Below are 26471 nucleotides of genomic sequence, written 5' to 3'. Positions count from 1 at the left end.
TAAGATGTGTTCTTCTTTGTCTCTATTTTATGTACTTTGTATCTGTTTTTTAAGTGTAATGTGCTATCCTGAAACACTTCATATATCTTAGGATCTCTGCCCTGTATACCAATGAGTATGTTATTTACGTCCTGTTAGTAAAAATAACAACTAATTTGTCAATAATCCCCACCCTCCCTCGATGCTTCCTGCATACTTGCCCTAAAGCAGGATTTTTATTCCTCCCCTTTTTCTAAACTCTGGCTGGTTGTTTTTTACACTTTATCATCACACGCAGTTAGGTCTGCTTTTTGGGAGCTTGCTAAATGCCAGTAACTGGAATGTGGCGAACAAATGTACAGGATGGAACTGGTCACTGAATGACTCTGAATGAAAATGTGTTGTTTCCCTTAGTAATCTCAATTATACTCCCTGAGCTCACTAACCAGAATTATGAAGCTGGTCTATCTTCATGCCTGTTAGAGTAACACATTAATTCATTATCCTGATGATGCGTGTTGGCAGAGAGACAAATATCATTCTGGGATTTTGCAAAAACAAACCATTTATTCTCTGGAACATCAGCACAGCAATTTAAAGCGGTGTTGGCTGCTCGTCGTGACAGCCTTGTATTACTTGCATTTTTTAAACACACTTTTCAAATGTTTCTTTCAGGTTGGCTGTGTACACGTTTTTTTAATATCTCTGTTTAAATGTAGGTGGAGGGCTACGAGGTGGTGTACAGCACTTTGGCAGGAGACCAGTATGATAAAGTCATTGTGCCACGCAACGAGGGAGCCACAACCAAGACCACTCTGACGGGTGAGTGACGTGTTGTTTGTCTTTTTCCCTTTATTCTATCATGTGTCGTGCAGTCAATTTCCTCTTGAATTATTTATCATCAGCACCTGTAGGGGGTGTATAGCTCAATATGATGTTGGTCCTCCTTGTGTTGTCAGTATTACAATGCTGCATCTAATGTGTGCTGGGGAAGTGCTTGTGTGTTTTACACGGCAGGATTATCTGCAGAGCTAACACCAGGCTGACGGGCTACTGATTGTATCTGTAGAAACGCTTGTTGTCCTGAGGGCACATCGAAAGGCTGTCAGAAAAAGGAGGGGTCAGCTGGGTTTGTTTTTGTAGGAAAAGGCCATAGCACTGCAAAGGGCACGGCCGGTATTGGAGTATAGAAGCAAAAGGTCCTTGTGTTATTCTGCGGCGCTCTCATTCCTTCTCTGACAATCTAATTTTTTTTTCTCTGTCTCTCTCTCTCTCTCTCTCTCTCTCTCTGTCTCTGTCTCTGTCTCTGTCTCTCTCTCTCTCTCTCTCTCTCTCTCTCTCTCTCTCTCACTCCCTCCCTCTGTACTAATAATCTCTGTCACCCTTTCGCTTATTTTCAGTGCCTCTCTCTCCCCATCTTATTCCTGTATAGCTTGAGTACAATCACTGTAGACGTGCTGAATTGATTTGAAGCTCATCAATTATGCAGTTGGCAAAAAAAAGTTCCTTAAAAAATCATACTGATGTACATGTACACTGTCCTTGACCTCATCACCGATGCACAGCTTTTTAGGCTGCTATGAAAACTCAATGTGATTGACATGTGCTCGAGAAGGAGAGTGTGTGAAACTGTCTGTGTGACTTTTTTTTCTCCTCGCTTATAGTGTGTATTAAATCAGTTTGTCCCTTTTTGTGTATGTGCCTCAGACCTGCTCCCAGGAACAGAATATGGCATTGGGATTTCTGCTATGAAAGACAGCAACCAGAGTACACCAGCAACAATGAATGCCAGGACCGGTGAGTGGATTACTGCTCATACTGTAAAAAGCCAGTGGTGCACTCATGCATATAAGACACACTAACAGCGCTACACTGGAAATCTCTGCTCCACAGCAGGCTGCTTGGACTATTTGTTATTATAAATATATAATTCCCAGTTAGCGGTGTTAGTGCTTTAAACCATTGAAAGCCGTTATAGCTTAATTATGCAAATCTGATTATGACAAGTATAAGCTTCTATCTCAGGAAGTTGTGTAGCTGTTTCATATTGCCGGCAGGGGTGGAAGTTCATATTGCAGCATTTAAAAGCTGTAATAATGTGTCCCAATTTGCTAATGGCCCCCCTCTTTACTTCCATACTTGATTGGCAATTAGAATTTTTATTGTGTTTTGAGTTGTTTGGCTGAAAGAAAAAAAAGCACCCCACTTAACCTTCTGTTTAAAATGTTAGTGTGTGAGGTGCTTCACTAATCTTTCCCATTACGTTGACTGTCAAGCACATATTTCCTCCAGTGGCAATTATTATAATGGCTGAAAGTGTTTTGCACTTTTCAAAATTATGCCTCGATTTTTTATTTTTTTTTGAACATCTCTTTCGACCGCACTATTTTGTTCAGTCTCTCTGAACTGTGAAAATGCGCTACAGCTATTACAGTTGTGTTCAAAATAATAGCAGTGTGTTTAAAAAAGTGAGGCAAGATCAAAATCCTTATCATAGCTTTTATTTCCAAATACGCAAATGCATTGGGGACATTGCACATTCTATTCCAAATCCAAATATGAAGAAACATTTGTCAAATGTTTCTTCATCTTCACAGAAAGTTAAGAAAAAACACACTGCTATTATTTTGAACACAACTGTACATCTTTTCCCAAATAGCTTTAAACAATATGTCAACACGCCTTCTGTGCCCAGCACAAACACAGTGCTCAAAAAGTGTGATTTACTGAAAGCTGAAAGCAGAATTTGCATTAAAAGTGGCTTTAGTTGAAGCTTTTCCGTCCTTCCTTTCCCCCAAAACACACAATTTGACAAGGAGCTTAGAAAAGAGGTTTGAGGGTTCTGTCAAGCAGTGCAATAGAGGATTAGATTAGATTAAACTTTTCTTTATGTGCAATTTAAAAATATGATTAAAAGAAACTTGGATAAAAAAGTTACCATGATCAGATGAAGAATGAAATATGTTCACACACTAAAAAGTTTCTCGAGTGACAGGTGCACATTAGGTAAAGAGACCCATAAAGGTAGTATCAAATGGTAAATCATCAGGTCTACACTTGATGGGGTCAATTTACATTAATCATGGATGAGCAGGGTTATATGAAATCTCATATAATATCCTAACTTGGCCTTACTCACCTCTTGGGTGCATTCTCCTGGGTAAAAGTGTTCATGCTCATCCAGTACCAGGCTTTATAGCTGGATCTTCTTCTTTACACTTTTAGCTAGATACCTTGTTATGAGGGCATGTGCTTCACTCAAATCTTGTTTTCCCTCTTATTAGGTCTGGATGTGCCCTTGGATTTAACTGTGACGGCTTCTACAGACAACACCATCACTCTGGTGTGGGGCTTGGTCCAGGGCCCCATCGACCATTACAAGGTCACCTTCACATCCTCCTCTGGCATCACAACTGAGGTACAGAACTGGAAAGATAATGCACAACACATTCAAACAGCCATCCAATTGTATATTGTATTCTGTATCATATCTACCGACACTCACCCAAGGCTCCTCTTGTATTATTAAGTTACTTCAAATCCCATTTAATATGTGCTTTCCTGTGTCTCCATGTTCCAGCTGACCGTGCCCAAAGACGTGACCACTACCACCCTGACAGACCTTGAGCCTGGGAGCGAATACAGCATCACTGTAGCAGCGAGAAGAGGCAGACAGCAGAGCACTGCAGCTACAATAGACGCCTTCACAGGTAGAGCACGTTTTTATATAGTAAAGCAGGGTAACTGTGTTAGCTTACAACTGTCCCACTTTGTCTAATTATTTCCAACAGCTAGATAGAAACGTTTAAAGAGTGTCAAGGTTGTGAACAGCATCTGTTTAATTCACTTGATTATCAAACAGAACTGAGTTAAAATCACTCCAGTGTTTGTTTTCTCTGCTCAGTTAAGACCGTAAAAGGTAGTCCTATTATGGCAGAAAGCTAGAGAAGGCTTTTAACACTTTGAATTGTGAATATAATGAACCAAAGTGTGGCAGCAGGTAAGGTGAGTGAGTCACGCAAAAAGAAAGTGGAGGACCTCAGAAGACTTTGAAGGAGCAATTAGCCGAGGTAAATTATTCAAGTCGGCTAACGAGCTCGTTACAAGTGTTCCCTAATTGCACCTCTCTGTTATGCATCTAAATGTTTTTCAGTGTTTTTCTCTTCCGGTTCTTTTTTTTATTCAACTCCACCTTCTCTCTGTTGTGCTGCCTGTCACACTTGCGGTGGCTGGCTGCTTGCGCCAGTCTTTCCATGAGAATTTCAGTGACAACACTTTTTTTATTTTTTTATCCAGACTTGTGTCTATCCGTCAAACGATATGTCGTATTGCCTGTCAGACTATACCGGGCACTGTTGGTTCCTTGTTATTTTTTACAAAAAGTGCTGTCAGAGTGATTGGCGTGCGCATACCAGCTGTCAGATTTGTCACTCTCTTTTCTTCACTGCTCTCATCTTCATCTTCATCATCATATCATTTATTTTCACGGTCACCGCCCTGGCAGTTGTCACTGTCATAACCACCATTCCAATCCGAGATATTCTCATTGGATCGGTGGGTCATCTTTTGTCATACTTGGCCCTTTTACTAACATCACTCTAACCATCTGGAGAGGAAAGACGAGATTATGATGAAGTGAGAAAACCAGAGGGAAAAATACTGAATTAACTGCCATCTTCTCGACCGATGTTTTCTTGTCCATATTGGCAACATCTGTCTACCTGCGCTCAGGTAAACTCATCAGACAAAATATGTTTGGATCTTGACTTATTATGATCCAATGTAAATCATCTTGAGCACCTATATCTCTACCCCAGTTTGTTTTTCATCTTCACTGAAAACAAACTCATCCGCTGTTGTGTAAGTCTGCAAACTCTCAAAAGTCTCTCAATATTAATACATTTGTCATTGCGGTCGTGTACTTACACTGTGTTACTCAGGGAGCACTGGGGTGGGGGATTGTTTATTTATGGGATGCTTTCATTTACATACAATTTTAAAGGATTCCTTTGTTTGTCTATTCATTTATTCAGTCGTTCATTTTTTTCATTATTTCTTATTACTTTCTAAGGTTATGTAAGACACATAGTGCTAACGGAAGCAATAGTGAGAAAAATCGCTCCATAAGAGGAAATGGATTTGATTTTCATAATGTACATACAGTACATGTGACAATTTTAGGGTTTATTTATCACATCCAATTATTTTTTTCCATTTTACTCTCTCGCACTGACCTCTGTGTAAAAGTTCAACTTTCTGTGTGAAATCCAAAAGGTTAATTAAAACCAAAGTTGCCACTAGCCATCAAACTACTCATCTACAACGCATTTTCTTTCTTTGCGTTTACAGACTTCTTACCACATTACAGTGACACTCAATTCTCCTTTCTGCACTGTTCAATCTTTCATTAATTCAAACCCATTTTTCTTTAATGGTTGAGCCCTACTACTTATACTATAGTGTTATTTGTCTCACATCTTTAAACCAACCTCGACACAAGGGTTCACACTGACACCATGAGTATTACGGGGGTTTCCGCAATACAAATTTCTGCTGACTGCACAGGCTGGTAATGCATGTTGACAGTTGGCAAAGGAAGTGTGCCATAAAAAGGTAGCCATTCACCAATAAAAGAGGAGAGGAACATAAACTCCTGGCCAGTGTAAACAGTGCAGGCTTTTAAATGATGATTGATTGGAAAAGAAAAACTCCACAGGAAGGATAAATCAGACACGGAGAAGTTGGTGTTACTGCATCTTCCCTGCTGCTTAATACCTCCACCACACATGGCTAATTAAATTCAAATCGTCTTGCATTTTGCTGCTGTGTCAGCTGCTACGCTGCTGCTGCTTCATATTCATTGCATCATCTGCTGTCCAGGTTACACAAACATTCTTGACAACAGCATCTGCTATCATCATCATTCCTCCATTTTCGCGTGAACAGTCCCAATCACATCCTCATCTTTATGGCTTGGTTTCTCTTTTTTTGTAATAACCAAACACACTCTTAACCTTCACTTCCTCCATGGCTGTGGTCTGCTTTGGTTATCTCACCTTGTCCATCAGGATAACGTCCCCTAATTTCCCTCAACTGCATTTCAAACGATCTGTTACACACTGCTTCCATCCAATCGCTTGCCTATCATCTCCATAAAGATGGCAGCAGTTTTTCACTATTTCCTGCTTGTGGCCAGCTTTTCACCTATTCTTGAAAACTTTCTTGCGGTGACCTTTTTAAAACCCCCACGTGGTTTCTCCCAGGCATCAGGCCCGTGACCCACCTCTACTTGTCAGAGGTGACTTCAGACTCTGTGTCGGTGGCCTGGAGCGCCCCGGCACCGCCCGCCGACCTCTTCATCCTGAGCTACAGCTCTGCAGACGGCACCGACACCTCCAAGGTGACGCTGGACGGCTCCAAGACGAGGTCACTGGTCCAGGGTCTGCTGCCGTCCACTCCCTACACCGTCAGCCTAATCACGATACAGGGGGACGCTACCTCCGAGCCCATAACGGCCTCACTCACTACAGGTGAGCTGACTTGATGTCAATGGAAATGGGGGCATCGAAGGTATCTTGGGGGGGATGATGCAGATTTAGATAAATAAAACAAGAGCTTTATGATTTTTTTGTTTTGTATGATATTTGTCTGAGTAGCTTATTGTTAATTGTTTATTAAAAGGATCCCCATTAGCTAATGCTGCAGCAGTCTGCTACTCTTCCTGGGGTCCACACAAAACATACAATATATACACATTACATCATAAGTATTTAACTACACAATTATGCATTAAATCACAACAGTATATCAATCACAACAATATAGTACGTACACATATATGCGCATGTTCACATACACATGCACATATATACTGACACAGGCACACACACAGGCACACGCACACACACACACACACACACACACACACACACACACACACACACACTCATAGTAGTAGCACATAGTAATACATCTGTGCGTTCAAGCTACTGTACGTCTATGCATAAGCAGTGTGCATGGATGTGCATGGATATGTACCTATTTTAACATTTGAGGCTGCAACTATAAAAGTCAGAATATAGTGAAAAATATCCCAACACATCTACTACCTTAAGCCCCAGGGTGATGCTTTTAAATTGGCCAAAGCAACACTCACACTTGTGAATTGTTTGCACTGGCACTGAACTGTCCCTGAATCCCATTTAGGATTAAGTAGAGAAACGGCGGTCGGGAATTGGAAAGAGAACATTTTGCAGGAAGAAAAGTGGGTAAATGGCAAGTGTGAGGTATAGTGAGAGAGGAAGAAAGGAGACACATGGTTGTAAGAAAGGAAATACAAAGTGATTTTAAATGAAGTGTGTATTTGCAGAAATGCTGTTTGAGCGTTTAATTTGCACAGAACCACAGCAGAATGAGTTTTATAATTAGACATCTGCCTCGTAGTAGGTTCTCATTTTGTCTGAGTTTGCCAGACTTTGGAGAGAGGGAACTTAAAATAAAAGTGTGTTTTATTCTTCTGCAGCATCACATAGGTGAGATGTGTCACAGTATTTTATTTCATATGTATTCTAAACTCATCCACAATTGTAACATTGAGGCATATAAGACACTTCTAACTAATGGTTTTCTAATCAAAACAATTACAGAGATGAGAGAAGTGAAAGAGGGGGAGGACAAGTGCAATATGATGGCTCATATAGTGCAATAAACAAAGCATTTTATTACACAGTATTACCATATTATGCTTCACTAATTAGATCATTGTGAAAATAAGCTCTCACAAACAGTTATTTAGATCACGAGTGTGGTGTTACTGCTGCACAAAATATTGTATATAGAGTATAAAGAGATGGCTGGAGACAAAGAGAGAAAAGTCTATGTTGAACAATAGAGATATTAACTTATCATCAGTGCTAAGACACACCTGCCTGCTGTCAGTTGATTACTGTGTCAGTTTCACACAATACCTTGGCAGCTTGGAGCACTCTCTTTACATGAGTATGAGCATGTTTGAGGGAGGGAAATTGTACAGAGATCTTGAGACAGATGTACAATATGTCTTGCACCGGTCTTTAGACTGCAGTCATTTTGCTGGCCTGCTTTGATCTCACATGTTTGAATGTGAACGTTGATGAGGGACCTGACACCTTCCCTGTTATAATAAGGTGTGCTTGCAGTGTTACATTTGCTTCATTTGAAATCCATTGTAATGTATTCTAATCTTTTAACCACTGTAATAGAGTGTGGTTTGGTTTATTGGACTAGACCGGGGGTCACTAACAGGCGGACCGCGGTCCGGGTCCGGACCCAGGTGCCGTCCTATACGGACCCGGACCTGTAGTCAATAAATTATTTAAGTATTTAAAATTTTGACGGGGCGCTTCTATTTTGACCGGCGCAGCTTTTCTAGACTTTACGGTACTGGTTTAGCGAATCAGGAAATGCATTCGAGTTAAGCCATCCCGCCTCCTGCTACTCAGGCAGCCAATCGAATCTGTGCATTCCCGGCTCAGGCTGGCTCACAGACAAAGAGACAGTGAGCGATCATGCGTGAGATGACAGAGAGAAGTGCAAGAATTACGAGAATTTCAGCAAAATAAGTCAGATTAGAGTGAGAAAGACAGCGGGAGGAGAGTGAGATACAGCTTTCTCTCACTCTTAACGAGCGATCAACAGCTCAGTTTTTTCCCCTTTTGTAAGACTGGTGAAAACCGGTCAAGGTGCAATCATGTGGATTCTCTATTACCCCGATGTAGACCTATGTGTGAATGACACAGACATAAGATTGACATAATCACCAATCGCCAGCAGCACTGCATCTACTGCCCACAACAGCAACAGGAAAAACATTATTTTTTGTATGTAGTTTCAATTATCTACATTTTAAGTTTTACATATTCTTAGTAATGGCAGAATTTATAAATACAGGTTAATTTTTTAGCAAGATATTTGGCTAGTAGCCGCCCCACTAATATTAGCAAAAGCTAGTGGTCATCTGTCCCTCAGTCCAGTTGTTAAGCATCTGGCTGCTAGCAAGTTATGTTGTTTTGTTAATTTTTCTATTCATCTTAATTATATTAAATGTTGACCTTTTCTTTTATTCTTTTCCCCAGAATGCACCAGAATGCTCCGATTACATTCTAAAAACACAAAAAAAACTACTGGGGGGATACCCCCAGACCCCCCTACAGGGGTTTAGTTGCTGACATGTCACTTTTTCAGAGCTTTTCAAAATCGCAAAATAAAAATCCAGTATTAGACAAAGTGGGAAATTACTATGTTAAACAAACATAGTAGGTATAGTGAAGTTTAGAAATTATACATTGAAATATTTCTCAAATTGCATAATTAATTTTTTTGCACCCCTTCTAATCTCAGATGCACCCAGAGTCATTATGTTCTGCAACACTGAAGTTGCTGCTATACTTTATTTAATTTTTCAAAAATTAATTATATATTTTATCTTTATTTTAAGATTATTATTATATTTATTTTCACCATTTTATTTTTAAATGCAGCCCTTCTTTTCTATGAAGAGATTAGTTTCAGTTGAGTCACTTAAATAATACATATATCTTCAGTATTATATATCTATAATTATTTAAAAGTGAGAATAAATATTGTTGAAATGTTTTTGAATTGTTCTTTCTATATTGATCTGACAGTCAGTTGTTGATTACATGCAGACGTTGATACAACTACTAGGCTACTTCACTATATATCAAACTGAATCATAACGCAAGTTAGACATTATGATGTTCCGGACCTTTGCTTGAGGACATTTTCTCGAACTGGACCTATTTGAATTTTAGTTGAATACCCCTGGACTAGACAGTCACTCTGCCACTGGGGTCAGTTTGCGCGGTGCTTTAATGTAGCTCAGCCTGAGGGCCACATTCAGTTATTAGCTTTACACACCACAAATTGAATTGTGATCTTCCAGGTGGATAGAGTCAATAGCAGTAGATATCGCTGACATATCTATCTATTCTGTGACCGTTTCCATTCAGACACACCCAAGCTTCATGAGAAAAAATAAAATGTTCTCATTTTAATTCATGGATAACATAATTAGCAAGATATGCATGCATGAACAATCAAACCTTCTATAAAAGCTACAACTGTATGCCGTACAAGTGGAATTTAAATGACTTTGAGGCCAGGAGTTATAAATTGCCCCCTCCCCCCGCTTGTGAATAATAGACATTATTCTTTTCAAAGGAAGGTTAATGGTGGTGGAGTGGTTGGAAGCGCTGCCCGTTTCCCCCCTCTTGTCCATACTGAGAGGTGGAAGTGATCTTTTCATCTTATCTTCATCCTCTTTTCTGTCTTTTTTCTGTCCTCTTCTCCTAGTTTCTCTTTCATTAATTTTCTTTATCTGGTAGCTTAGAACATGTCATCAATGTAATTGTTTATCACATTGTTTGCCATAACCTTTACCATGGCAGCTCATGACAAAGGAAACAAATTGTCAGCATGGGGGGCGGGGTGGGGGGGTTGTCTCTTCTAGTTAAGCCCCGCTTAGTCTCAATGCTAATGTCGCCCATTGTGCTCTTTAAGCTGGACAGAGCTAGATTTCTCCTGGAATATCTTCTGATGGCGTTTTGTTTATTTTACAAATTTGCATTGACAATGCTTCCACAGAGCAAGAACAAGTGTGTTTATGTTAATGTGTTGAAGAGGAGATTAAATATGGACAAAGCAGGGATCAACTGAAATACTCTGGCTTTCAAGGGCACTGATTTATTTTAAATATTTTATGATAATTCAGGAACCTTATTATATAATGTACCACGGAATGCGCTCCTATTTCTACTTCTGGGATCAGCATAAACTCATATTTTCGCCATTAGACAAAGAACAATCCTCCATTGTTCTAGCCTTCCCTTGTGGATCCAATGCTAACACTTTCCCTTCCCATTCTAGGCATGGACCCCCCAAAGGAGTTGACGGTGTCCGATGTGACCGAAGACACAGTGACAATCTCTTGGATCCGACCAATGGCTCCTTTCGAATACTATAAGTTGTCCTACCAGTCAGCCAGAGGTAGCATATTCTTCACATATAACATCCATCCATTGCATAATCATACATGGTATTTATTACATCAAAAGACAGGCCGGCACGCTGCATTTTTTACGTTACACTTAAATGAACATGGCATTTGGTGTAGCCGGTCCGTATGATGTAAGAATGTATTTTGAGTAGGAAACCTTATTACACATCCTGTTATACCTAATTAACTTTAACATTTTATCAGTGAAGTTTCATTTTTTTAATTAAAATTCTGCATTGATTAAATATTTACTCGAAATTTGATAAAAAAAGTGCCACCATTCAGCCAGGCAGCCTGCCTCTAGAAGAAGTGTGAGATGAGACTGACTTGCTTTTCCCCCTGATGTCTCTGGCAGGTCGCGTGGACAGCGTGGTGATCGACAGTGATGTGACCAACTACACCTTGTCCAGCCTGTTTCCCGCCACAGAGTACGAGATCACCATTAACGCTGTGCGAGGGAGTCAGGAGAGCAAAGTGATCAACACCGCCTTCTTCACAGGTAGGAGTCATGAAGGAAAAAAACATAATTAGTTCAAGCTCAAGTTCAGCTCTCTGTGGCTTGGTGGGTAGAGCGTGTACAATATGGGCTCAGTCCTTGTCGCAGTGGTCGCGGGTTCGAATCCGACCCGTAGACATTTGCTGCATGTCATCCTCCCCTCTCTCTCCCCATTTCCACTCTGTACTCCCTCTCTCAACTGTCAATAAAAGCTTAAAATACCCCCCCTAAAAAATATCTAAAAAACCCCCCCCAAAAACAAAAATTTACCAAAGTGCTTTACATTTCAAAAACAAATGGATAAAAACACAAACACATATACAAGACAAAAGAAAACAGGACAAGGAGGCAGAGGTGTCAAAAAACTAAACTCAAACTGCAAGCCAATGAATACAAGGGGGTCTTACTGTACATTATGGTATATACATATGGTATAAAAACAAAAGCGCAACCAAAATAAACACACCTGTTAATTGGACTGAAATTACATTTTTCAGGTAATTGTGTTCATGTCAGCTCATGAACACATTATTTATTTTTTTCAAATCAATCAGTGGTGAGTGACTTTTTTCATGAAACAAATCACTTTTTATGATCTTTGTTTCTCACAAAGATAGAGGAAATTTCAATTTAGGGGTTGAAGTTTTGTTTCAGTGACCTTCACGAAGGTTTTATTTAGTGCATTTAGACTGTTCTGTTAGACTGCATTCGTTTTAGCTAGCTCTAACCGCTAACCGCTGTGATCTACTTTTGATGTGCTTTTTGTTATGTCCTGCTCTGATACAGTAGCAAATAGAAACAAATCTTTGTACAGCTCTTTTGATAAATGCCCTGCTGGGAGTGGGCGGCAGTTTGCCGTGTAAAATGAATGAAGAATTCCTCTACCACTGCAAGACTTTCAGACCAATCGTTCTTCCAACAACAATAGCAGCTGTGTGTTGGGAGATATATGCTCAATAGAGCAACATTCTCACACAGACACACACACACACACACACGGATGTCAGACACATCTAAGGTACAGCTGTCATTGCAGGCGGTGTACTCGTAGCTGCTGCAATAGATGAAACTGTCCATTTCATGACCCAGTAATTGGTAACCTACTCCCAACTCCATCTCAGTCTTCTCTTTCTCTCCACTTCCCTCCCTTGCTCATCACTTTATAATCTTGCTTCACCTGTAGCCTTCTGTATCATTGCACCATCCTTGTCTCTCCCGTTCTTCCTCTTTCTGTATTCTTCTCTATCATCCACCTTGCTGTCCTCTATCTATTTCCTATCTGCTTCGTGCCACCCTCTCTTGCTTTGAGACTGCTAACTCGCTGAATCTTAAGTAAACCTCACTTGCACGCATACATGCATGTGAAAATGTGAATATGGGATGCCGCTGCTCTCTGTGAAAGATTTCCACTAACCTAAGATTAACACACTCTCCCAGTGCCGTATGCATAATCTTTTACTGTGCCTGTGTGTGAGAGAGACGAACAAGCCAGGGAGCTAAGCAGAGCCCCGGATAGGAGAGACAAAAGCAGAGCAGAGCAGAAGGTGTGTCTGCATGTCAATGAGAGCTGATTCACCAGCAGCAGACACCAGGTTCAGGTATTCAGGAAGAAAAGAAAGCTAAAAGAGTCCCTCTCCCTCACTTTCACTTCTCTGTCTCCTCTGTTTCTTGCTTTTCCCCGTTAGTTCTTTATTATCAGTTTTCCCTTTTTAATAATCCCAGTGTACTCACAATGAGCACAGCCGTTGGGGCTGTAATAAGCTGAAAAGAACATAACTCCAAAGTCAAGCTTGTTAGAAATGGTAAATTACCTTTTGCCGTCGCACAATGCCCAACCGGGGACATTTTAATGCCGCTTTCAACAACAATACATAAACAAGGGATTTGGAAGAGTAATCCAGCCTTCCCTGGCCAAGTGTGTAATGACTTGAAACACGCCACAATTGCTACTTAACTTAACTTTCGTATTCAATTATTGTCAGAGGCAGCAAAAAGCAGGGAGACATATTTTCTTTTTGCAATGTACCAGCTAATGCTTATCTAAGAGGAATTTGGGAGGGCTGATGATTGACGATATGAAGGCCTCTTCACGAGGGTGCTAGTTTGCAAAGTGTCCGGACACCTAGTAACGTATTACCTTTAAAAAACTGAAGTTAAATGCCCATTAAAGTAATTGTTTGTAATACTATCTAAAGAGAAGATGGATGCTTTGTTAAAATATCCCACAAAATTGCAATTAACATTGAATTACAAAATTATAAAAATTGTCAGTGACCTAAATTAATTTAAACCTATGGCTCATGACATGTTGCCAGGCATTAGCAGAACAAGAGATGCAAAAATATATTAATATAAAAAGTAATAACATAGTAATACTCAATGAAACTTTACATGTAGCCTACAGATAAGACAATCAACACAATGATTAGTCAATAATACACAATAAAAAAAGGAAAGGAAAAGAGAGCGCATGGTTATCATCTTTAAATACCTTTTTTCTTCTTTTCAGAAAATAGCAAAACTGTGGGTCTAAATGTGTGGTTAGTGTATTGCTGCCTGCAGTTTAAAAGTTCTGCACTGTATTTGCTCTGCTACTCATGTCACAGTCAAAGTGAGCCATTTCCACTAAATGTAGCAAGACACCACTTACATTATAATTAATTAAAGGTGCAACACAGGTCATTTAAGACTTTTAGACTTTAGACTTTATTGTCCCCTAGGGGAAATTCTTTTTCACTCCACAGTACATGTATGGGCCGCACGCCGACAGACAATAGACAGATGGACAACAAACACAACAAAATAAACATGCATACAGAATATATAAACAGAGTGGGACTGGGGTGTTTAAACCAAGTGGTCTTTTATATTTCAGTGACACTCTGTAACAAAAAAGGCACAGGAAAAAAAAGGAAGTGGTAAGCGGCAAATCTGCAACTAACTGCTAGCTATTTAATAGCTAACAAGTACAGGTAGTTCCCAAATAACACTGAATAAAGAATTATAATAATGCAAAGTTCTTGTGGCGCCACAGAGTACATCTTCAAAGTGTTTTTAATCTCACACTTAAAAGCACACTGCTATGTTAATGTTATACAAGTGTTTGCTTAAATCTACATAGCGACATTTACTCAATGAATCCTCTGGGTTCAGGTGCTAAATGGAATAACACCAAGGACAAATCATATACTGATTGGATTAGATATAATGATAATAATGATAATGTATGTAATTAATTACAAAACCTACACATATATTATATAGACAATATTAAATAGGCATTGAGGCATTTCCGTTTAGCTTTATGGCAGCCCACATGCAAAGTATGTGTGTGTTTCTATTTCTAAAATGTTGGTAAGGCTGTGGTGGCCATGTTTGAGTATTAGCATTGTTCCACAAACGCATCCAGTGTAGCTATAAGGTTAATGTAGAGCACACACTTACAAACTGTTAATAACCAGGCAGCACAGCCTCTACAGTAAGAGGATGTCTCATACAGAGATACACTGGAGAGTACAATGGCCCAGTGTGTCTTAAGGATGTAACATACTCCGCGAGAAGAAATAACAAAGTTCTCGGTGACAGAGCTGCGAGAAGCTCTTGTTTAGCTGTTCTCGCAGCTTGTTCTCGACACATCACCCGGGCCGAACTTTCTTCTCGCAGCTTGTCCGAGAACTACTGTGTGATTGGTCAGTTTGAAGTCAATGAGGAAAGCGAAGTGAAATCAGCTGGCGCTACTGAGTCAAATTTCCATGGTAACAATGCGCCGCGGTGAGGAGTTCGGCAGTTGAGTTCTCGTGAAGTCTGTAATGTCAGACCAGAAAGAACTTCTCGCAGCTCTGTCACAGAGAACTTTCTTCTTTCTTCTCGCGGAGTATGTAACAGCCTTTACTAACTGTAACGTCTGCTGCAGTCTGGTCTACATAATAGCAACAGACACGGCACAAAGCACAGGGAATTCATGGCCAACCATTGCAGCTGGGATGTTCCCAAAGATACCATTTTCATTCAGAAAAGGTCATGAACTCAATTTAGAAAAAAAACACCAACTATCTTGAATTGAGACATTTATCTGAAGAAAACTTGCTTAAACAGGCTTACACAAGGCCATACACAATAAAACTGTTAGCTGTTACCCAATAAACATTCATTGAAAACTGGTCTATATGTACCCTTGAACAGAGTTGTTTTGTTAGAGAGAGACAAGTGTCTCTTTGGTATTCACAAAATGGTCAATGAACAGTCCTTTGTGAGCTGACTGCACTTGATGATCCAGCTCGGTACTAATCTGTAGTTAGTAGCAGTTGAGTGTTGACCGGCAGCTATAGATAGCCAGAATCAGTGTGGGAATAACTTGGTCGTACTTTTACATTTCTGTCGCCTTTTATTGAGCTGGACAGTGAGGCAAAAAGCTACAAATGTAAAATTTGAACTATTCCTATAAGAAAATCACATCAATATCTTCAGGATAAGAACAGCATTTGATTTATTTTTATTTTTTTACCCTTCAAACTGTTATATTGTTGTCTCAGGCCTGTGTTTCACTGATGCAATCAGGAGAATGGAGAGGGATGATTGGATTATCACTGGGCCTGATGAAGGAGGCATGACCTGTTTATTTTTTTATTTATTTCTGGCCATCTCTACTCCTTCTCCTTTGCCAATCTAATTGACTTGGCAAGCATCCATTCAATTCACTTAAACCTTTGTTGCAACTAAAGAAATGATTAAAACCAGGTTTGTTCATCTATCGTCGTAGCGATAATAAAAACTCAAACTAACTTCAGTGTGCTGTTAATGAGCTCACTTCTTTTTTTATTCTGATGAGGGCAGGGCGCTATTAATTACCTCATCTAGGCAGAGCTTTGGAGCACACGCTGTGTTCTGTGTTCTCCTGCCACGATCTCTGCCATGGCAAAAAACAACACCACTGCGGAGAAATTGGGGTTGAAACACTAAGGTTAAAGGTATAATTACATTCAAACTCAATGTTGGCATGTCCTGCAGTCTGAGAATAAAATGAGGGTGAGGGAAACAGTATAGGCTCAGGAGAATATCCGAGACTTTCTCCAGCCCTTATGATTGCATAATTTCTGTTTGATGTGTGCGAGAATGGGGGAAACAGTTGACCAAAATGGCAAAGAGAGTAATTTATTAATCAGTGTGAATGCAAAGCTCTTCTGTCTGTGGCTTTCTATACTAATTACTCAAACGTGGTTTGAATATTGGTTTTCCATTCAAACAGTGCTCCATTCAAATCGTTTAGGTGTAAATTATATGCTCTCTTTGTATTTTTTTTTCAGATCCACGATGTACAAAATGATAACATATGTGCATACGAAAGCACAGCTCCATAGTGTTTGAACAGATTCATTACTACACTAGTTTCCCCAAAAATAAGATACTGTCAAGACAAATTGTGTTTACCTGAAAATGTTTTTATATGTACATGAGTAGATTTATTTTTGTTTTCATTTGCTGGGAACCTATTGAATGAGAAATCCTGCAGCAGCTAAGGGAAAATAAAGAGCTTGCTTTTTTTAAGAAAAAACTGTTATTATTGTTGCTTTGGTCAATATATTGGGCTAATATCTGTGTTGTGTTATTTACCTAGCGATGGACATGCCATCTGAGTTGACGGCTCTGAACATCACTCCACAAGGAGCCCTGCTGAGGTGGAATCCCCCTCTTTCCAGTGTTGACAACTACGTGCTGACCCTCACATACAACCAGAGTGAGTTGGCAGAACTACAGGCTTTCATGAATGTACTGTTTGCTAGGCAATCAATCAATGGATGGATAAACCATCACCAAAGAACACCCACTTGTCTTTGATGCCTGGATGTCTAGCTTGTCAGGTGACTTCTGCACATATTCAAATCCTGAAAATGCAGCTGGTAATATGTCTTTCCCTTGCATTAGCCAATGGCTACCATTTTCATTCTAAAGATAATTCTTTGGCATTTTTTTTGACAGTTTGGACAGACAGAAATGAAATGGGGTAGAGAGGGGAATGGCATGCAGAGAACGACCAAAGGCCAGACACTAACCCGGGTCTGCTGCGACGAGTACCAAGCCTCTAGAGGGACGCTCTAACCACTACACCACAAGCACCCCCATATGGCTACCAATTAACTTTACCGGGTCCTGACCCTTAAATAGCACTTAAGATGTTAAATTAGCATTTTGTACCCTTGGTTATATTTACTAACCAAATTGTTATTTAGTGCAGCTATCTGCCATTCTGCATGACCAAATGACTAAGATCTTTGGAAACTGTCTGGCAGAGATGTGACCAACAGGCACCATTGAGGTTTTTCCCATTGAGAATTGAGATCAGTGTGATCCTTTGACGCAATATGGATCCATTTGTCTTTGTCTCAGAACAGTTCATTATGCTTTTTGGATAGCCAAGGTTTGACAAAAACACTGCAGTTTTTACAAGGCATACATTTCTGATGCAATCCATGTCTTCACTGTCTGACAGCCATATCCAGATGGGTGAGATAGCCACATTGCTTGGCCCCTCAGAGTCAGTTTATAATTTCCTCCCTGAACTAAATGGATGACTGCCAACTTTAAGCTACTTGACATGCACTGCTAGAGTGCTGAAATATGAAAGTATGAAAAGTTTCAAAGGAACCTTTTAATTCACATAAGCATCCCCCACTGTTGGCAGCGGTTAGCCTTTGCAAATATATTATTTAAATTCACCAATCAAATGTTAAACTCTTCATCTCTACCACTATTTTCTCCCCTGACTTTTATTAACCGACTGAAGAAAATGTTACGGGAAGCATATTTCTAATTTGCACATGACCCCACTTAATAAGCCATGCCTTGAGTTATCAAGCCAGAAAAATCTGTATTACTCAGCCTTTTGGACTTAATGTGTAAATTACACCCTGACTGACTGGACGGCAGCCAGGCCATCTCAGTTATCGAAGCAGTATCTATATGCTGGACACATATTTTGAAACCAGCCTCCGCCAGGTTTTGGAGGAGAAGTGCAATGTAAGTTGTTGACAAATTCCCTCGAGTGTTGGTGTATTAAATCAAGGTCAATACATCTCATATTTCACCGAGCACTGCCGCACATTACAAAATAGATTTTTATTGGCAAACAGGAAGACCCACATAAAATCCAAACCATCATGCTATCAGTCATTCAAACTTCATATAAAATTAATTTATATTGGGAAAAAAAGTGGGTTTTCCATATGCTACTGGCATCAATGTCTATTGGCAGGGAAAATAAAAACAGTATTAGGGGAATAATGACAAGTTGATACAGCTGTCATAATTATTTCATAAGAAATTAATATTCAAATGCATCAAGATTCTGTCAGTGAGCCATCAAGGCTACAGCAGCATTATTAAATGTATTCAGTAGTCAATCAAAATATGTGTGCTACCAAAAGCAAAATGTGTGTAGAAATCCATAAGTGCAGTCTTTAAGGCCTTTTTCAAACCTATAATTAGTGTGCTCTGGTCCTTATCTGAGACAAATTTCTTGAAATGCTGTATATTGCCTCTGTTTGGTTCAAGCTGCAGCATTTAGAAGTGGACCAACATTTGTGATGTGCAAGTAGACTGCTCTCTAATTGGTCAGAGTGTCCATGTGGGAAAACTCCTTCAAGCAAACAAAGAGTAAAATAAGACCAGATTTCCAGAAATAGACGCGCCACTTTTCAATTTCAAATGTGAGGGACAACAACGCAGGTCGATCTCTCTCATCACTTATAACATTGTTTGGCTTTACAGTTTGAAAAGGATAAGGGCAATATTATTCAGATTAATTGGGTGAATTGTGTATCAACTAAAAACATTATTGGCTCACTATCCCTACCACTGATGCACAGTGCAGCTGTCTATGGAAGTTGGTTTAATCTAAAGAGGTGCAATTCTTACTGCAGTCTGGTCAAATTGAGGTTGGATCGTGTTCTCAGCACAAGCGAACCGTACTAGAGTTAATTTGTATGCATCTACCTAGACCACCTTTTCAACAAGGAATTGTTGCAGATGTTTTGTGAAATTGCTGTTTTCGCATCTGCAAACTGCACCAAGGGGGTTAACGCTCCAGGGTTCAATTGAACAAAACTATACAAGGCAGATATGAAAGCTCTCTTAGACCGATATCTATCTATTTAGATTAAACTAAAAAGAAGATGCATACGATGTTTTAAATGAAGAAAACCTATAAACATGTGTGTTACTTCTGTTTTCCAGTGACAGCTGATACTTTCCTGGTGGAAGGCAACAAGCAGGAGCACCAGCTGTCCAACCTCAAGCCAAGCACCACCTACTCTGTAGCCCTCTACGCCACCAAAGGACCCCTAACCAGTGGCACCGTCATCACCAACCTCCAAACACGTATGTGGTGCTTTTATTTATCAGGTCTCTGTATTGGGTGGCACGGCGACTCAGTGGTTAGCACTGTTGCCTCATAGCAGGAGGGTTAGGAATTATTCTGCCATTGTCCTTGACCAAGGGTAATCTCTCGTACACTACTGTTAAGAATTAGTCCAACTCAGAGGGTGTATTTCTCCCTGGGGAATTATATGATTCAACTAAAGCGGTGTTCATGTTCACCATATCTAATCTAACAGAGTTGCAGTTCATTGGATGGATGAATGAAGGGGTGTCATTCTGTGTATATTGGCACAGTTATATGCTGGTCATATTTCTTATTGATAAGTAACCAAACGTCAGGAAGGTGGGTAATATCTAATACGGTAATGATGATAAACTGTTTTTGTATGATACTGAGCAATGCAATGTATCAACAGTTTATTGTGTTTAATGTTCTTATCCAGGACACAGTCTACCGCAGTCAGTGTTTGTTATGTTTATATTGGCCAGCCGTACATGGATGGATGTTTGCAAGGACACAAAATCATAAAGTGAGACAATGTTATTTTTTTCCTTAAGTCATTTTAGAATGCAACTTAGGAAGATTTTAACATGTTCTATTCTTTGTGCACACATTTATCTCTATGTAAAACTCACATATTTCACAGCGGTTAGGATCTTGCCAGAGACTCTGACACGGTCAAAGACACAAGCTGTCATGTGGCTTAAACTTGTGAACTTATGTTCAACTTTTGCCTGCTTCACCTCCAAGTGACCCACCTCTGTAATAATATTCACATTCGTCGGCTGCTCCATTGAGAGGAAAAGTTAGGGGTGAAAGAATTGTTCCGGTTTAGCTGAGTTGCAGCTACATAAACTTTGTTTTTTCTAGAGTTCTTGCAGGGAAGAAAAAAAAACTTTTCAGTCAGCAAAGGGAGGTCATATCCCCCAAGGAGTACCACAGCTACCTGCCCTGTACTGCAGCAGAGTCCAACTGCTCCAAACAGAAACTTAACTCTGGGCTGCAGAGAATAGGTCTCAGGAAAATCAGGTGTCCCTACAAGCATGTCAATGCTGAAGAAACATATTGTTACTCATACATAAACAAATGTGCTTGGCAGTGTATGGTGGATCTAATTTGGAAACAAATCCACTCCCTTCTACGTCATGTGCCTCAGCTTCTTCAGAAAACTCATAAAAAGCATACATTTCTGCTATGGTTATACACTGTCATATAAAAGAAGGATTTTAGGATATGGCTGCGTGTAGGCAACACCATGGAGTGAGCAAAGAGGACAATCCTTTATTTTTGTTTCGAAAACCATGTCATATTGATTCAAGCATACGGTTGGGTGCTTGTCTTTGTTGCTGTGCTTCTCTGAGTGGAATAGTCTAAATATAAAAAAAATAGTCCCATGTACATGTGCACAAAAAAACACGCTAATAAAGTCTTAACCCCCAGCAGAAATAATGATGACATGAAAAACTAGGGGGCGCCTTTGTCAATCCCAACATCAGAGTGGTCTCCCTGTGTTGTTTATTAAACTTCCTAATTGAAATCCTCAAGCTGGTTATGTTCCACTCTCAGCTTGTTTTATTTTCTCAGGCTGTTCCGCTCCAGTGAAAGATGTCACATTGTGGACTGGCTGGCAGGGAGGATGAGACCATTGATTGGTTTGGTCAGCTACTGTCTGGGTCTGAGTCTTTGTCTGCTGATATGCTTTTGTCAACTTGTATCGGCCTCTCTCTCGTTGAGTTGGTTGCTCCTCTCTCTATACTTTGCACCAACGTTAGAAATTACAGATGAAAACAATGCGTCTATTTGGACTAATACTTAAGTCAAGTCTTGTTATTTATAGAGCTTCTAAAGACCAACATGCCTTGCAGAGGCAAAGACAGATGCAAAGAAAAATGCAAATAAATAATAACATGAAAAATGAAAAAAAATAAAAATAAAAATAGGACAATCATATAGAAGCATTAATACTTAAGTAGACTGGAACGCAGCTGTTGTAAAAAGATCTTCTTAAGACAGTATTTCAAAGTGGCATGATTATATCTTATTGTGGAAAACAAATCATTGCACAAGATGATCATACACTTGTGTAGTTTCCATTGAAGGTCTGTGGTTTGCAAATAGCACATGCACGATCTGAATCGGGGAGGGACATTTTCAAGATTGCTGAATGAACATTGCTGCTCTCTCAATGGTCTTGTGTTGTTAGGACTGATGGTGAAGTTGGAAATAACTGGCTGGAAGACACAAATATTCTTGGAAGAAAGTGAGCCATTATAAAAAGACAAATAGGAAAATCCAAAAAAACAGACAACATAGCCAATCTTACCTACCCTCCATGTGGCCAGAGAAGAACACTTTGCATACAATGCAGTGACTGTAGTTTCCCAGCATGGAAATGCAATCATGGAATATAATCATGCTCTAATGTATTGTCTCCATTTGTGTTTTGCAGTGTTTTCTATTTGCATTTATTTTTCTATCTTGCTGGGTTTTTTTGCCTGTTTTTTTTTTGTTCAGTTTTTTTTTTTAACAAACTGACATCTGGAAAGGAGTTGTTCCCTTCGACTTCTTCTGGTCTGTGTATTGTACAGCACCTGGGCAGACTTAAAGGCGAGCTGTACAATAGGTTGGAAGGGTCAGAGAAAGTTCTTGCTGTCAGGTATTGAGACAAGTATATGGCTCATATCGAAATGTGACCAAAGACTGCCTTAGCCATTCAGCTTTAGAAAGGTGGAGGGTTGGGATTTCTTTGTTGATTCCCAAGCTTCTGAACCGTCGCTGAGTAAGTTGTTGTTTTGTCTGGCCGCCATGCCTCAGGAGTTCACCACAGAGTTAAGATAGCTCCCAAAAGGCTCAGTTTTAAGCTACAAGAATAGGATTTTACTACGGGTGTCTATAAGCCTGTAGGCTGGAGCGTCGGGAAAATCCCCTTAGATGTGTCTGAGCCCACTCACTGAGAAGTGCTTGGCAAGTTTTTTTGAAGCAGCAGAGATCCTTGCTGCGGGCAGCTTCACCCAGCGCTGGCTGATAGGTGTTCACCAAGGGCTGAGAGTGCTGCTATTAAAGAAACATAATCTTCATTCTTCAGGCAATTGAGACGTCGCTGACACTTTTATGTACTTTTGAGAACTCGAGTCCCTATGAAATCTGGGCTGTTAACTGTTTTATGGTCAAACTGTCTGGAACTCTTGCAACAACAGTATATTTAGAATATGTATTATGGTATATATGGAATATAGTTTCAAATATGCTACTTGCTGTTCTTTTTTTTTTTACGTATTCAAAAATAAAAGATGTGTCTTGATGTGTGAACTATGGTGTCAAAGAGATGTGTAATTTCTTTAAAAAAATAAAAATAGGATAAGGGTAGGATTTCTTAACAATTATATGTTACTTGAAATATAATGTATTTGTATCAAGTAATATAAGTAATCATTTCAACTTAACTTTAAAAAAAATGTGTGTTAGAGGTTAACCTTTACAATGGAGTTTAGGAAATATCCAGTACTGTAACACCTGTTAAAACAAATAAACTAACACAATACAATTTAAATATATTACTCTAACAATTATATGCATATGATACGAAACAATAGCAAATATAGCAAACCTAATCTATTGTTAGTGCTGCTATATGTCATGTGACCATGAACTGCAGTTGAATGTTCAGTCCCTTACAAAGACCAGCCCACCATTTGTTGTTGGAATGAGATAATTGAGTTCACCTGAGGGTGGGGGGAGAGGGGTGACAGGGATCAATACCAAGGGGTGGGAACAAATAAGATTCAAGCATTAGAGGATGAACTAAGGGTCGAATTGTATCGATGACGGGGGCTGGTTGGTATGTTAACCTGGAGGAACCGACAATGTGTGTGTGTGTGTGTGTGTGTGTGTGTGTGTGTGTGTGTGTGTGTGTGTGTGTGTGTGTGTGTGTGTGTGTGTGTGTGTGTGTGTGTGTGTGTGTGTGTGTGTGTGTGTGTGTGTGTGTGTGTGTGTGTGTGTGTGTGTGTGTGTGTGTGTGTGGGCGACTGGATTTAACATCATAGCTTTATTGTCACTCCCGTAGGTCCGGGTATGAAATAGAAAGGTTTTTTGTTGTTGCTTTAAATAGATGTGGTCTTGTTTTAAAACATAATTTATATTCTAATAACTTCATGAAACGACCACTGCTAAGAACTAGTTAAAGAAGCCACGTCATTCAATAGCTCCCTAGACAGAAATCAGTCCCTGTTGGAAAAATGCAACAAACTGTGTAGTGTAAAGCTGAACCATTGAGGAGTAAAGTGTTCTCCATCGTTTTGTAGTCATTCCCTATTACAGTAGTATTTGGGGATGTATCAAAGATACTTATTTTCATCTCATCTTGTTCTTCAAGGTATGTGGTGTGTAGACGTGTTCTAGTTTGTAAGTTTAATTAAGGAAAAAATACCTAAGCAGGAAAGCTAATGTGGGTTGTTGTTTATACAAGCTGTATTCTGTTGAATGCACACAGAACTAGGGGGCGCCATCACAAAACCCAAAACTATCAAATGCATTTCTTCCTTCGTTAAAAAAAAAATGCTATTTACTTACAACTGTTTTGGACGTAAAATAATAACAGGTGTTTTTATTCAAATTCCATATTTCCAACTCTGAGATCTATCAAAGAAGCATTTGGTTATATTCAATTGGATTTCATAAGAACAATATAATTCCCAACGCATCATCCAGGCAAATGTATTTACTTGCAAACCGGCTTAGTGATAGCCACTCCAAAAGGATGACGTCCTCCCTCTCGTCTTCCTACAACAAATTGCTGTTGCCCACGCTGCCCTTCCCATCTGCCTCTCTGTCTGTGTTCATTTTTGTCTTCCTCTGGCATTGTTTACACCCTGTGTGTTAATGACACATTAGGTGTAGCCAAGTCCTATTCATCTCAATCCCATTGTTCAAACCTCAGCATAAAAAAGACAGAACAACAGAACTGCCGGGGAACTCAGCCCAAACACCTGCTCACCTGCATGGGCACGCTCCATGCAAAAGGTTTAATTGGAGGGAAGAGAGAGTGAGTGGGAAAAAAAAGACAGATTTAATTTTTAATTGGGAGAACGAAAAGAAAGGAAGAATAAAGAGGCCAAGGAGGGTGGTTGCAGACCCTCCAATTGAAAACTCTCCCTTACTCCTCTTCCTCGCCTCATCTTCCCCCCCACCCCCCCCCCCCCCCCCCCACACACACACACACACACACTGGATCCTGTAGCTGATGGGTAGGACAAGAAACAAAAGATATATGCTCACTCTCTGGCACATTGAGATAGAATGGCAGCCTGTCAGATAAGGAGGAAAAAGGAGGATTTGGACAAAAGATGGGACCGAGCAGGAGAGAGAAAAATAAGCCCAAACGATAGATAGGAAGGAGAGGAAAACCCCATACAGGTTGATGCGGGAATATGAGCAAACGGACAAAGGCTTGAGTGCAGTGAAAAAAAAGGCGAAACGAGATGCAGAGGAGATCAATAGAGAGGAGAAGGCATCAGCACGGTCTGCACTGCGCTGTGTGTGTATCTCAAACACATTACTCAGCCTCTCACCCTTTAAACACTCTTTGTTCCATCTCCCTCTCTCTCCACATCTACATCTCTCTCTCTCTCTCTCTCTCTCTCTCTCTCTCCAAATCCCAGTGTCACACAAAGTGGATCTGCCAATCAGTGTCTCACAGAGAGAGAGCAGCCCCCCTCATCTTTCAGGAGGTTATCAATGCGGATGCATGCTCTTAATTACCAGGCCTGTCATTGATCTTTCCATCATGAGCGCACATGTTCGCACACACACACACACACACACACACACACACACACACACACACACACACACACACACACACACACACACACACAGATTGAAATGAGAGGAGAGTGTCCGCAGAGTTGTGTGAGGTCCGGGTTCAATTCAGGGTTACATCTTTTAGCTATCAGTTAAGCCTTTAGCTCTTAAAGTTAAAAGAGCAAGCTGTTTATAAGAGCCCATGTTTGTTTCATTACAGAGGAAAGAATGATATATATAATGTACATATATTTATCATTATCATCATCATATTCACAGTATATAAGCTACACAGCCTGCCTTACAGGGAGCGCTGTTGGGTTGATGGCCGACCATGTGCCAAAAGGGTCATGATGTAACTGCAGGAAATTGATTTTTCCAGACAGAAGGTCATCTATTTTTTCCCTTTCTGAAATGAGGTTAGGATGTGTCAGTGCTTGTGCCGCCGTGTCAAAAGATCAGATATTGACTCAAAAAGGGCTGATGTAAGGTGGGGGAAATTGAGGTGAGTCCACCTTATCGTGTGGTTAAATTATCAACAAAGGCTCTATCAGCGAGCTTTATTTGTAGGCTGTGCAGGGGACCAAAAATATACTTGGATGGTGTGATGTAAGGTGTGGTAAAACTTTGGGGGGTTTCTCAGATCAAGGGCTGGAACCCTTTTGAAGGTGTGATACTCGCTGTGATACGCTGCTCTTCTCCCCAAATCCTGTGAGTATTCATGGTTACTTACGCGCGTCATTGGTTTCTCACCCACATTCTTCTTA

General features: G+C 40.0%; 1 protein-coding gene across 1 annotated transcript in view; it reads left to right on the top strand.

Moving 5' to 3' along the window:
• tnr (tenascin R (restrictin, janusin)) overlaps window positions 1–26471 on the top strand; it is a gene marked incomplete at both ends in the record, with an annotated part of 69158 nt that overhangs the window by 21696 nt on the left and 20991 nt on the right. The window contains 9 exons of the mRNA XM_080034205.1: window positions 699–801; window positions 1687–1776; window positions 3264–3397; window positions 3560–3689; window positions 6243–6509; window positions 10906–11025; window positions 11391–11534; window positions 17146–17265; window positions 19761–19904. Coding sequence (XP_079890331.1) covers window positions 699–801; window positions 1687–1776; window positions 3264–3397; window positions 3560–3689; window positions 6243–6509; window positions 10906–11025; window positions 11391–11534; window positions 17146–17265; window positions 19761–19904 — 1252 coding nt within the window. The remainder of the gene's footprint in view (window positions 1–698; window positions 802–1686; window positions 1777–3263; window positions 3398–3559; window positions 3690–6242; window positions 6510–10905; window positions 11026–11390; window positions 11535–17145; window positions 17266–19760; window positions 19905–26471) is intronic.

This window comes from Ammodytes marinus (assembly GCF_949987685.1).
Source record: "Ammodytes marinus genome assembly, chromosome: 9".
Lineage (NCBI taxonomy): Eukaryota > Metazoa > Chordata > Actinopteri > Uranoscopiformes > Ammodytidae > Ammodytes > Ammodytes marinus.
Note: the sequence above shows the minus strand (reverse complement) of the source record. Positions and strands in the feature narration are given on the sequence as shown.